General features: G+C 39.2%; 1 protein-coding gene across 1 annotated transcript in view; it reads left to right on the top strand.

The window, feature by feature from the left end:
- The window catches only part of GLE1 (GLE1 RNA export mediator), a 43,888-nt gene that overhangs the window by 15,582 nt on the left and 14,492 nt on the right, over positions 1-13,814 (top strand). The window contains exon 6 of the mRNA XM_082656535.1: positions 58-312. Within this exon, the coding sequence (XP_082512661.1) occupies positions 58-312 (255 nt within the window). The remainder of the gene's footprint in view (positions 1-57; positions 313-13,814) is intronic.

The following is a 13,814-nucleotide window of genomic DNA, read 5'->3' as shown; positions in this document are numbered from 1 at the left end:
GGAAGAATGTAGACAGAGAAGGCCCAGGAGCCCTTAATTTGACCGCCCTTCCTGTAGATTCTCAACCTGAAGCTGCGGGAGGCAGAGCAGCAGCGCCTGAAGCATGTGGAGCGGGAGCGGCTCCGGAAGGAAGAAGGCCAGATCCGCCTGCGGAACCTCTACGCGCTGCAGGAGGAGGTGCTGCACCTCAGCCAGCAGCTGGACGCCGCCGACCAGCGCAGAGACCTGCCCAGGGTTGACCTGTCTGCCTTCCGGACCCGAGGCAATCAGCTGTGCGGCCTCATCTCGGGGATCATCCGGGCCACTTCTGAGGTGAGGGGACTTCAGGAAGACTCTGTCTTTGAAATGAAGAACATTGAAAGCAAAACTGTTTAGTGATTTAAAAATAATACCTTCTTATTACTGCTTGTCATCCTCTTACCTAGAGATAACCACTGTTAGTGCTTTATATTTCTTTTTTCCCTCTGTGTGTGTGTGTGTGTGTGTGTGTGTGCGCGCGTGTGTGTGTGTGATCTCACCCTAAATTGGGCTAATATAGATATAATTTCTTAGGTTAAAAAAAAAATTTGTTTCTTCCAACTGCAAAATACTTTAGTTCATTCATTAATATAAACTGAACGCCTGCTATGCTTATGATAAAAATTAAAACCTTACAGAAATGTATATTGCTTTTTATCATTTGATATGGTATTTTGAACACGTAGTTACTGTAGTCATTGCAGTGTTAAAACCTGCAAGTATTGCCTTGACACATAATAGGTATTCAATAAATATTTGATGAACAGATGAAGTCGGATACTTCCAACATGTAACCATACCAAAATTTATTGAAAAAGCATGCCTATTGGTGAATATTTAAGTTTCTGTATTTTCACTATCGTGAGTAACACTGCAGTGATATCACTTTGTGTACGTCTTATCTGTATTTTTGATTATTTCTTTGAGGTAAATTCCTACAAATGGAATTACTTGGTCAAAGAACTTGAAGGTTTTGTTTTGTTTCTTTGTTTTTTTGGTTGCACCAGGTCTTAGTTGCGGCCCGCCGGCTCTTTAGTTGCAGTACATGGGCTCCTTAGTTGCAGCTCACTGGCTCCTTAGTTGTGGCATGCATGTGGGGTCTAGTTCACTACCAGGAATTGAACCTGGGCCCCCTGCATTGGGGAGTACAGAGTCTTATCCACTGAACCACCAGGGAAGTCCCAACTTTAAGGTTCTTGATTTGCATCTTAAAGTTGTACCAGTTCACACTTCTATGAATTGTATGTTCTTCTTTTTTCTTTAACTTTTATTTTCCTTTTTTTAAATTTTTGGCGACGCTGCAGGATCTTATTTTAATTCCCCGACCAGGGATGGAATCCACACCCTCGGCAGTGAAAGCATGGTGTCCTAACCACTGGACTGCCAGGGAATTCCTAAATTCTATGTTCTTTGCCCTGTGTTCATATCTCTACCAGTTTGTGTTTTGAAAAATCAACTTATGTGAGTTCTAAATATTAAGAACCTTAAGCATTTATCATATTTGAGGCAGAAATTTATAGTTTATAGTTACCTTTCATTTCTCTTTTTGGCTTTTGTTTACCATTCTTTTTGTAAAATTTCAAACCTACACGGAAGTGGAGAGAACAGCATGATGTACCTTTTGGCACCCATTCCCCAGCTCCCTCAAGAATCTGCACATGGCAATCTCATTTCATCTATGCTGCCACCTGCACCCCTTCCTCCAGATGGTTTTACAGTAAATCTCAAACATACTACTTCATCTGGAAAATAATTTAGTATGTATCTCTAAGAGATATAACTCTCTATTACATAACCAAAACACTAATATCATACCTAAAAACCTAATAGTTCATTTTATATGATCAGATATCTAGCCAGTGTTCAAATTTCTCCAGCTGTCTCAATAATTTTTTTTTTTTTTACAATTGGTTGGAAAATTAACATCCATACAAAGTTCAGCTTTTTGGTTTGCTGTGTCTTACTTCAGTCTTTTAATCTTAAGACTCCCTTATCTCTCTCTTTTTTCTTGCTATTGTTGAAGAATCTGGATCATTTGTTCTATAAAATTTCCTACATTCTGGAAAATTTCAAGGCAATTGCTAACCCTAACCCTTGGATTTTTTTTTTTTTTGTAATGTCTGAAACATTTATATTAACATATTTCCATACAAATAACCCAAAGAAAGTTTAGTATTAGTTGTTTTTCTTTTTTTACTGCAGGTTCTTATTAGTCATCAATTTTATACACATCAGTGTATACATGTCAGTCCCAATCGCCCAATTCAGCACACCACCATCCCCACCCCACCACGGTTTTCCCCCCTTGGTGTCCATATGTTTGTTCTCTGCATCTGTGTCTCAACTTCTGCCTTGCAAACCGGTTCATCTGTACCATTTTTCTATGGTTCCACATACATGCGTTCCACATACATGCGTTAATATATGATATTTGTTTTTCTCTTTCTGACTTACTTCACTCTGTATGACAGTCTCTAGATCCACCCACGTCTCAACAAATGACTTGTTCCTTTATATGGCTGAGTAATATTCCATTGTATATATGTACCACATCTTTATCCGTTCATCTGTCAATGGGCATTTAGGTTGCTTCCATGACCTGGCTATTGTAAATAGTGCTGCAATGAACATTGGGGTGCATGTGTCTTTTTGAATTATGGTTTTCTCTGGGTATATGCCCAGTAGTGGGATTGCTGGATCATATGGTAATTCTAGTTTTAGTTTTATAAGGAACCTCCGTACTGTTCTCCATAGTGGCTGTATCAATTTACATGCCCACCAACAGTGCAAGAAGGTTCCCTTTTCTCCACACCCTCTCCAGCATCTGTTGTTTGTAGATTTTCTGACGATGCCCACTCTAACCGGTGTAAGGTGATACCTCATTGTAGTTTTGATTTGCATTTCTCTAATAATTAGTGATGTTGAGCAGCTTTTCATGTTCTTGGCCATCTGTATGTCTTCTTTGGAGAAATGTCTATTTAGGTCTTCTGCCCATTTTTGGATTGGGTTGTTTGTTTCTTTAATATTGAGCTGCATGAGCTGTTTATATATTTCAGAGATTAATCCTTTGTCCATTGATTCATTTGCAAATATTTTCTTCCATTCTGAGGGTTGTCTTTTCATCTTGTTTATGGTTTCCTTTGCTGTGCAAAAGCTTTTAAGTTTCATTAGGTCCCATTTTTTTTTTTTTATTTCCATTACTCTAGGAGTAATCCACTACTCTAGGAGGTGGATCAAAAAAGATCTTGCTGTGATTTATGTCAGAGTGTTCTTCCTATGTTTTCCTCTAAGAGTTTTATAGTGTCCGGTCTTACATTTAGGTCTCGAATCTATTTTGAGTTTATTTTTTGTGTATGGTGTTAGGTAGTGTTCTAATTTCATTCTTTTACATGTAGCTGTCCAGTTTTCCCAGCACCACTTATTGAAGAGGCTGTCTTTTCTCCATTGTATATCTTTGCCTCCTTTGTCATAGATGAGTTAGCCATAGGTGCGTGGGTTTATCTCTGGGCTTTCTATCTTGTTCCTTTGATCTATGTTTCTGTTTTTGTGCCAGTACCATATTGTCTTGATTACTGTAGCTTTGTAGTATAGTCTGAAGTCAGGGAGTCTGATTCTTCCAGCTCCGTTTTTTCCCCTCAAGACTGCTTTGGTTATTTGGGGTCTTTTGTGTCTCTGTACAAATTTTAAGATGATTTGTTCTAGTTCCGTAAAAAATGCCATTGGTAATTTGATAAGGATTGCACTGAATCTGTAGATTGCTTTGGGTAGTATAGTCATCTTCACAATATTAATTCTTCCAATCTAAGAACATGGTATATCCCTCCATCTGTTGGTATCATCTTTGATTTCTTTCATCAGCGTCTTATAGTTTTCTGGATACAGGTCTTTTTTCTCCCTAGGTAGGCTTATTCCTAGGTATTTTATTCTTTTTGTTTCAGTGGTAAATGGGAGTGTTTCCATAATTTCTCTTTCATATTTTTCATCATTAGTGTATAGGAATGCAAGAGATTTCTGTGCATTAATTTTGTATCCTGCAACTTTACCAAATTCACTGATTAGCTCTAGTAGTTTTCTGGTGGCATTTTTAGGATTCTCTATGTATAGTATCATGTCATCTGCAGACAGTGACAGTTTTACTTCTTCTTTTCCAATTTGTATTCCTTTTATTTCTTTTTCTTCTCTGATTGCCGTGGTTAGGACTTCCAAAACTATGTTGAATCATAGTGGTGAGAGTGGACATCCTTGTCTTGTTCCTGATCTTAGAGGAAATGCTTTCAGTTTTTCACCATTGAGAATGATGTTTGCTGTGGGTTTGTCATCTATGGCCTTTATTATGTTGAGGTAGGTTCCCTCTATGCCCACTTTCTGGAGAGTTTTTATCATAAATGGGTGTTGAATTTTGTCAAAAGCTTTTTCTGCATCTATTGAGATGATCATATGGTTTGTATTCTTCAATTTGTTAATATGGTGTATCACATTGATTGATTTGCGTATATTGAAGAATCCTTGCATCCCTGGGATAAATCCCACTTGATCATGGTGTATGATCCTTTTAATGTGTTGTTGGATTCTGTTTGCTAGTGTTTTGTTGAGGATTTTCACATCTATATTCATCAGTGATATTGGTCTGTAATTTTCTTTTTTTGTAGTATCTTTGTCTGGTTTTTGGTATCAGGGTGATGGTGGCCTCATAGAATGAGTTTGGGAGTGTTCCTTTCTCTGCAATTTTTTGGAAGAGTTTGAGAAGGATGGGTGTTAGCTCTTCTCTAAATGTTTGATAGAATTCATCTGTGAAGCCATCTGGTCCTGAACTTTTGTTTGTTGGAAGATTTTTAATCACAGTTTCAATTTCATTACTTGTGATTGGTCTGTTCATATTTTCTGTTTCTTCCTGGTTCAGTCTTGGAAGGTTATACCTTTCTAAGAATTTGTCCATTTCTTCCAGGTTGTCCATTTTATTGGCTTAGAGTTGCTTGTAGTAGTCTCTTAGGATGCTTTGTATTTTTGCAGTGTCTGTTTTAACTTCTCCTTTTTCATTTCTAATTTTATTGATTTGAGTCCTCTCCCTCTTTTTCTTGATGAGTCTGGCTAATGGTTTATCAATTTTGTTTATCTTCTGAGAACCAGCTTTTAGGTTTTTTTTGTTGTTGTTGTTGTTTTTTGCGGTACGCGGGCCTCTCACTGTTGTGGCCTCTCCCGTTGTGGAGCACAGGCTCCGGACGTGCAGGCTCAGCGGCCATGGCTTATGGGCCCAGCCACTCCGCGGCATGTGGGATCTTCCCGGACCGGGGCACGAACCTGTATCCCCTGCATCGGCAGGCGGACTCTCAACCACTGCGCCACCAGGGAAGCCCCAGCTTTTAGTTTTATTGATCTTTGCTATTGTTTTCTTTGTTTCTATTTTATTTATTTCTGCTCTGATCTTTATGATTTCTTTCCTTCTGCTAACTTTGGGTTTTGTTTGTTCTTCTTTCTCTAGTTCCTTTAGGTGAAAGGTTAGATTATTTATTTGAGATTTTTCTTGTTTCTTGAGGTAGACTTGTATAGCTATAAATTTCCCTCTTATAACTGCTTTTGCTGCATCCCATAGGTTTTGGATCATCATGTTTTCATTGTCATTTGTCTCTAGGTATTTTTTGATTTCCTCTTTGATTTTTTCAGTGGTCTCTTGGTTATTTAGTAACGTATTGTTTAGCCTCCATGTGTTTGTGCTTTTTACGGTTTTTTCCCTGTAATTCATTTCTAATCTCATAGCGTTGTGGTCAGAAAAGATGCTTGATGTGATTTCAATTTTCTTAAATTTACTGAGGCTTGATTTGTGACCCAAGATGTGATCTATCCTGGAGAATGTTCAGTGCACACTTGAGAAGAAAGTGTAATCTGCTGTTTTTGGATGGAATGTCCTATAAATATCAATTAAATCTGTCTGGTCTATTGTGTCATTTAATGCTTCTGTTTCCTTATTATTTCACTTTGGATGATCTGTCCATTGGTGTAAGTGAGGTGTTAAAGTCCCCCACTATTATTGTGTTACTGTTGATTTCCTCTTTTATAGCTGTTAGCAGTTGCCTTATGTATTGAGGTGCTTCTATGTTGGGTGCATATATATTTATAATTGTTATATCTTCTTCTTGGATTGATCCCTTGATCATTATGTAGTGTCCTTCCTTGTCTCTTGTAACATTCTTTATTTTAAAGTCTATTTTATCTGATATGAGTATAGCTACTCCAGCTTTCTTTTGATTTCCATTTGCATGGAATACCTTTTTCCATCCCCTCACTTTCAGTCTGTATGTGTCCCTAGGTCTGAAGTGGGTCTCTTGTAGACAGCATATATATGGGTCTTGTTTTTGTATCCATTCAGCAAGCCTGTGTCTTTTGGTTGGAGCATTTAATCCATTCACATTTAAGGTAATTATCGATATATATGTTCCTGTGACCATTTTCTTAATTGTTTTGGGTTTGTTTTTGTAGGTCCTTTTCTTCTCTTGTGTTTCCCACTTAGAGAAGTTCCTTTAGCATTTGTTGTAGAGCTGGTTTGGTGGTGCTGAATTCTCTTAGCTTTCACTTGTCTATAAAGCTTTTGATTTCTCCATCGAATCTGAATGAGATCCTTGCCGGGTAGAGTAATCTTGGTTGTAGGTTCTTCCCTTTCATCACTTTAAGTATATCATGCCACTCCCTTCTGGCTTGTAGAGTTTCTGCTGAGAAATTGACTGTTAACCTTATGGGAGTTCCCTTGTATGTTATTTTTCATTTTTCCCTTGCTGCTTTCGATAATTTTTCTTTGTCTTTAATTTTTGCCAATTTGATTACTATGTGTCTCGGCGTGTTTCTCCTTGGGTTTATCCTGTATGGGACTTGTTGTGCTTCCTGGACTTGGGTGGCTATTTCCTTTCCCATGTTAGGGAAGTTTTTGACTATAATCTCTTCAAATATTTTCTCAGGTCATTTCTCTCTCTCTTCTCCTTCTGGGACCCCTATAATGCGAATGTTGTTGCGTTTAATGTTGTCCCAGAGGTCTCTTAGGCCGTCTTCATTTCTTTGCATTCTTTATTCTGTTCCACAGCAGTGAATTCCACCATTCTGTCTTCCAGGTCAGTTATCCTTTCTTCTGCCTCAGTTATTCTGCTATTGATTCCTTCTGGTGTAGTTTTCATTTCAGTTATTGTATTGTTCATCTCTGTGTGTTCTTTAATTCTGCTAGGTCTTTGTTAAACATTTCTTGCACCTTCTCGATCTTTGCCTCCATTCTTTTTCCGAGGTCCTGGATCATCTTCACTATCATTATTCTGAATTCTTTTTTCTGGAAGGTTGCCTATCTCCACTTCATTTAGTTGTTTTTCTGGGGTTTTATCTTGTTCCTTCATCGGGTACATAGCCCTCTGCCTTTTCATCTTGTCTATCTTTCTGTGAATGTGGTTTTTGTTCCACAGGCTGCAGGATTGTAGTTCTTCTTGCTTCTCCCCTTGGATGTATTTTATAAATTTATTTCTGGCTGCATTGGGTCTTCGTTGCTGCACATGGGCTTTCTCTAGTTGTGGCGAGCAGGCTTCTCATTGCAGTGGCTTCTCTTGTTGCAGAGCACAGGCTCTAGGCACACAGGCTCAGTAGTTGTGGCTCGCGGGCTCTAGAGCACAGGCTCAGAAGTTGTGGCGCATGGGCTTGGTTGCTCCGTGGCATATGGGTTCTTCCCACACCAGAGCTTGAACCCATGTCCCTTGCATTGGCAGGCAGATTCTTAACCACTGCACCACCAGGGAAGTCCCTAATATGTTCTTTTATTCCCTGTATTTCCTGTGAATTTGTAACTTTCTCTAGGGCAGTGCTAAGAGAATTTTCTGTGATGATGGAAATGTTCCATATCTGTGCTATTCAATACAGCAGCCAATGGCAACATGTGGTTATTGAGCACTTGAAATGTGACTAGTGTGACTGAAGAACTGAATTTTAACTTTTAAAAAGTTTTTAATTAACTTAAATGTAAAGAGCCTTATGTGGCCACCTTACTGCACAGTGCAGTCTAGAGGCTTGGTCAGGTCCAGGTTTGAATTTTTCCCCCCTGCAACAGTACTTCATAGTTGGGAGTGTGTATTTGTTACTGTATCACGCTGGGAGGCGTAGAGTATCTGATGGTATTTCCATATGTGATGTTAAGATCAACCAGTGGCTTCAGATATCGTCAGGCTTATCTCCCATTTTAAAGATTCCTCTGAGCCTTTAGGTAATGATGTAGTAGCCATTGCTGATCATTACTTATATCTATTATTTCAGTAGGGGTGGTAAATTTTGAGTTTTTCTAATGCTATCATTTTTCTACATTTATTAGCTAGAATTCTACTACAAAGAAGAAAATTTCCCCGTAAACTATTTATCTTGAAGGGTAGTCTATATAGGGAAGGAAGGATAAATGATTGATTCTTTCCCTTTATCCGTTTTCAGAGTGTTGAGTTGCTTTTCTAGTTTTCTCCCACAATGACTTGAGGTTCTTTTCTTTTACCTATCATTAAGAACACACGAATTTTATATACTTGAAGTGTAATATGTTTCAGTCTGTTATAGATTCATTGTTGTTCACATTGTCCAGTGCGAACACCTTCACATTGGCTCCTCTGTCCTTTGGACATGGCCCCAGTAGTACTTGTTGCAGCAGAAAGCAGGCAAGCTGTTTCTACCTCATCTTGAACATTTTCTTCTCCAGAGCTAGAATCGGGCATTTCTTCACAAAGCCTTATTACTTGTTAATGGGTAAAGGTATTAGAAAACACAGATTAGTTACTAGGATTTGTCATTGTTTTTAGACCTTTTCAATGGATTAAACTAGGAAGTGTGTTGTGGTTTTTTTTTTAGGTGACAATGCATCATTAATTAATGCTGACCTTTTCCATTTGAGTGTAGTAAAGGGTTACAGCATTTATTTAACTTCTTTACTTTTATGCATGTATCATTTTTATCACATATTGAAAATCTCAGTTTCTAAATTAATGAACACTACTTACTTACCTTACCCTACTGTGTATAATAAAATATAGGTGTGTATATATGTAATATATATGTGTAATTTCATAACATGTAATCTCAAAATAATAATACCAATACTAACAATATGATTGCTGATCACAGTTTAAGATTTGCAGTTCTTGGGACTTCCCTGGTGGTCCAATGACTAAGGCTTTGTGCTCCCAATGCAGGGGGCCCAGGCTCGATCCCTGATCAGGGAACTAGGTCCTACATGCCGCAGCTAAAGATCCTGCATGCCGCAACTAAGACCAGGAGCAGCCAAATAAATAAATAAATATTAAAAAAAAAAAAAAAAAAGATTTGCAGTTCTTGGACTTCCCTGGCGGTCCAGTGGTTAAGACTCCCGCTTCCAGTGCAGGGGGTGCAGGTTCGACCCCTGGTCAGAGAGCTAAGATCCCACATGCCTTGCGGCCAAAAAACCAAAACATAAATAACAGAAGCAATATTGTAACAAAGGCTTTGTAATAAAGACTGTGAAAATGGTCCACGTCAAAAAAATCTTTAAAAAAAAAAAAGATTTGCAGTTCTTTTTGCCTACAGCTATATACCACTAAGGGATGTATGATTAAATTACTGTTTCATTTCACTTGAAATAATTCTCCTGAGACTTCCCCGGTGGTACAGTGGTTAAGAATCCGCCTGCCAATGAAGGGGACACGGGTTCTATCCCTGGTTCAGGAAGATCCCATATGCCGCGGAGCAACTGAGCCTGTGTGCCACAACTACTGAGCCTGCACTCTAGAGCCCGTGAGCCACAACTACTGAAGCCCACGTGCCTAGAGCCCACGCTCCACAACAAGAGAAGCCACCACAATGAGAAGCCCGCGCACTGCAAGGAAGAGTAGCCCCCACTCGCCACAACTAGAGAAAGCCCGAGAGCAGCAAGGAAAACCCAACGCAGACAAAAGTAAATAAATAAATAAGTTTATTTTAAAAAAAAGAAAGAAAGAAAGAAATCATTCTTACTGTTAAGCCACCAACTTGATAAACAGTTGGGTTCTTTGTTTCATTTTTGCTTTTGATTTTTAAGAGTTTTTTCCAACTGGATTTAATTTTATTTTATACTTACTGAAAACATTTACGTGATTCCAGAGTCAGAACTACAAAACAAGGTATATTTGGAGAAGTCTGGCTTTCTTCTCATTTGCTTCCACCCTGTTCTTGTCCTATCTGCCAGTGATTGTTTCTGTTAGCGTATTGGGTGTCGTATCTTTTCTTTAAAAACAAAAGCAGGGGGCTTCCCTGTGGAGCAGTGGTTAAAAATCCGCCTGCCAATGCAAGGGACGTGGGTTGGAGCCCTGGTCCGGGAAGATCCCACATGCCACAGAGCAACTAAGCCCATGCGCCACAACTACTGAGCCTGCGCTCTAGAGTCCATGTGCCACAACTACTGAGCCCACGTGCCACAACTACTGAAGCCTGCGCACCTAGAGCCTGTGCTCCGCAACAAGAGAAGCCACCGCAGTGAGAAGCCCGCGCACTGCAACAAAGAGTAGCCCCCGCTCACAGCATCTAGAGAAAGCCTGCGTGCAGCAGCAAAGACCCAACACAGCCAAAAATAAATAAATTTATTAAAAAACAAAAACAAAACAAATACATGGAATTTCCTGGTGGTCTAGTGGTTGGGACTCCACGCTTCCATCACAGGGGGCACAGGTTCAATCCCTGGTTAGTGAACTAAGATCCCACAAGCCAAAAAAAAAAAAAAAGCATAAATATACATATATATGGGGTGTGTGTGTGTGTGTGTGTGTGTGTGTGTATCCCTTCCCAGATAAAAGATAACTTGCTATAGACACTGTTCTGGACCCTGCTTTTTTGCACTTAATTTGTCTTGGAGATCACTGCTTTGAAACATGTAGTTTTCTTCATTTCTTTATGTAACTGCTTAGCACTCTGTTGCGTTGCAACCATAGTTTATGACTTTTTTTTAAGGTCTTTATCTTTTTTTTTTATAAATTTATTTTTTATTTTTATTTATTCTTGGCTGTGTTGGGTCTTTGTTGCTGCACGCGGGCTTTCTCTAGTTGCAGCGAGCAGGGGCTACTCTTTGTTGCAGTGTGTGGGCTTCTAATTGTGGTGGCTTCTGTTGTTGCAGAGCATGGGCTCTAGGTGCACGGGCTTCAGTAGTTGTGGCGCACGGACTTAGTTACTCCACAGCATGTGGGATCTTCCCAGACCAGGGCTTGAACCCGTGTCCCCTGTGTTGACAGGCGGATTCTTAACCACTGCGCCCCCAGGGAAGCCCTTATGACATTTTAAAAAATTATTTTATTTATTTATTTATTTATTTTTGCCTGTGTTGGGTCTTCGTTTCTGTGCGTGGGCTTTCTCTAGTTGCAGTGACCGGGGGCCCTTATGATATTTTTCTTTTTTTGTTTTTGCGGTACGTGGGCCTCTCACTGTTGCGGCCTCTCCCGTTGCGGAGCACAGGCTCCGGACGTGCAGGCTCAGCGACCATGGCTCACGGGCCCAGCCGCTCTGCGGCATGTGGGATCTTCCCGGACCAGGGCACAAACCCGTGTCCCCTGCATCGGCAGGCGGACTCTCAACCACTGCGCCACCAGGGAAGCCCCTTTATGACATTTTTGGTGTAAGAATGCTTTGGGGTTTTTCCCCTCACTTAATCCACCTGGAATTTATTTGATGGTTGGTGGGAGATAAAGACCTTTATGCTGTAAAATATTCACACTATTTTACTACCACTTTCCCTCCTGATTTGTAAATATCTCTTATCACGCTAAATAGTATCCTAGGAGCTCTTTCTCAGTTTTGGTTTTTTTTTATTTTTATTTTGGAGTAGAGTTGATTAACAATGTTGTGTTAGCTTCAGGTGTACAGCAAAGTGATTCAGTTATACATGTACATGTATCTATTCAGTATTTTTTTCTGTTTCCTTGATGTGTTTTTATTCTTATATCAGGATCATTATAATTTAATTGATATAGCTTTATAATACATTCTAATACCTAAAAGACAAAACTTATCATGAATATCCTGTAGAATTTTTTTGTTGCTGTTGTTTTACTATCTGGAACAAGTTGGTTTAATATAAGAATTCAGGGATCTCCCTGGTGGCGCAGTGGTTAAGAATCTGCCTGCTAATGCAGGGGACACAGGTTTGAGCCCTGGTCCGGGAAGATCCCACATTCTGTGGAGCAACTAAGCCAGTGTGCCACAACTACTGAGCCTGCGCTCTAGAGCCTGCGAGGCACAACTACTGAGCCCATGTGCCACAACTACTGAAGCCCACGCACCTAGAGCCTGTGCTCTGCAACAAGAGAAGCCACCGCAATGAGAAGCCACCGCAATGAGAAACCCGCGCACCGCAACAAAGAGTAGCCCCCGCTCACTGCAACTAGAGAAAGCCCGCACTCAGCACCAAAGACCCAACTCAGCCAAAATAAATTAAAAAAATAAAATAAGAATTCAACTTTGTAAATCAGCTATACTCCAATAAAATTTAATTTTTAAAAAAATAAATGAAAAATAAAAATAAAATAAGAGGACTTCTCAGACAAAGGCAAATATATCACTAATATGTGAAATCTAAAAAATGATACAAATGAAGTCATTTACAAAAGCAGAAACAGACTCACAGACTTCAAAAACAAACTTATGGTTAGCAAAGGGGAAAGGTGGGGGGAGGGCTAAATTAGGAGTTTGGGATTAACATATGCACACTACTATATATAAAATAGATAACCAACAAGGACCTACTGTATAACACAGGAAACTCTACTCAATATTCTGTAGTCACCTATATGGGAAAAGAATCTGAAAAAGAATGGACATATGTATATGTATAACCGAATCACTTTGCTGTACAACTGATGCTAACACAACATTGTAATTCAATATACTCTAATATAAAATAAAAATTTTAAAAAGTGAAAAAAGAGGACTTAATTCATGATGCATATATACCTGAAATTAATATAATATTGTATGTCAGTTATACTTCAGCCAAAAAATTTTTTTAATAAAAAATAAGAGATCTTGGTGTTTTAAGTATATTGCAAATATCGTAACATTTTACTGTTTCCACTGTTGCCTTATTTTTTGAGGTATAATTGACAACATGATGTTAGTTTCAGGTGTACAACCGTGATTCAGTATTTATAAACACTGCAAAGTGATCACAATAAGTCCAGTTATCTTCTGTCACCATAGAAACTAGGAAACATTTTGTTTTTCTTGTGATGAGAACTTTTAAGATTTACTCTCTTAGCACCTTTCAAATATACAACACAGTAGAGGCCTTGCTGATTTAACAGGCAAAACTATGAAACATGTTGATAGGACAGAACATAGAAAATGGTACAGAGCTTCTCAATTCATTTTAAAATCCTGAGTGAAATTCTGACAAAATAGCACACTAAAAGAAATGTGCATGTTCGTTGGACTTGTATGTGAGCTCATTTATGAGCAGATGTTCTTAATAAAAGATAAAGAACTCAAATTTGTCAGTGACTCAAAGGAATAATGCACTATAACCAAAGAGGTGTCATTCTAAGAATAATGTAAAGCTGGTTCAGTTTTGATCTAGACTATTGCCACAAGCTTTTAAAAAATTATTCCAGGCTTCCCTGATGGCACAGTGGTTAAGAATCTGCCTGCCAATGTAGGGGACACAGGTTCGAGCCCTGGTCCAGGAAGATCCCACATGCCGTGGAGCAACTAAGCCCATGCGCCACAACTGCTGAGCGTGTGCTCTAGAGCCCGGGAGCCACAACTACTGAGCCCACGTGCCACAACTACTGAAGCCTGCGCGC

This window comes from Grampus griseus, assembly GCF_964374135.1.
Source record: "Grampus griseus genome assembly, chromosome: 6".
Lineage (NCBI taxonomy): Eukaryota > Metazoa > Chordata > Mammalia > Artiodactyla > Delphinidae > Grampus > Grampus griseus.
Note: the sequence above shows the minus strand (reverse complement) of the source record. Positions and strands in the feature narration are given on the sequence as shown.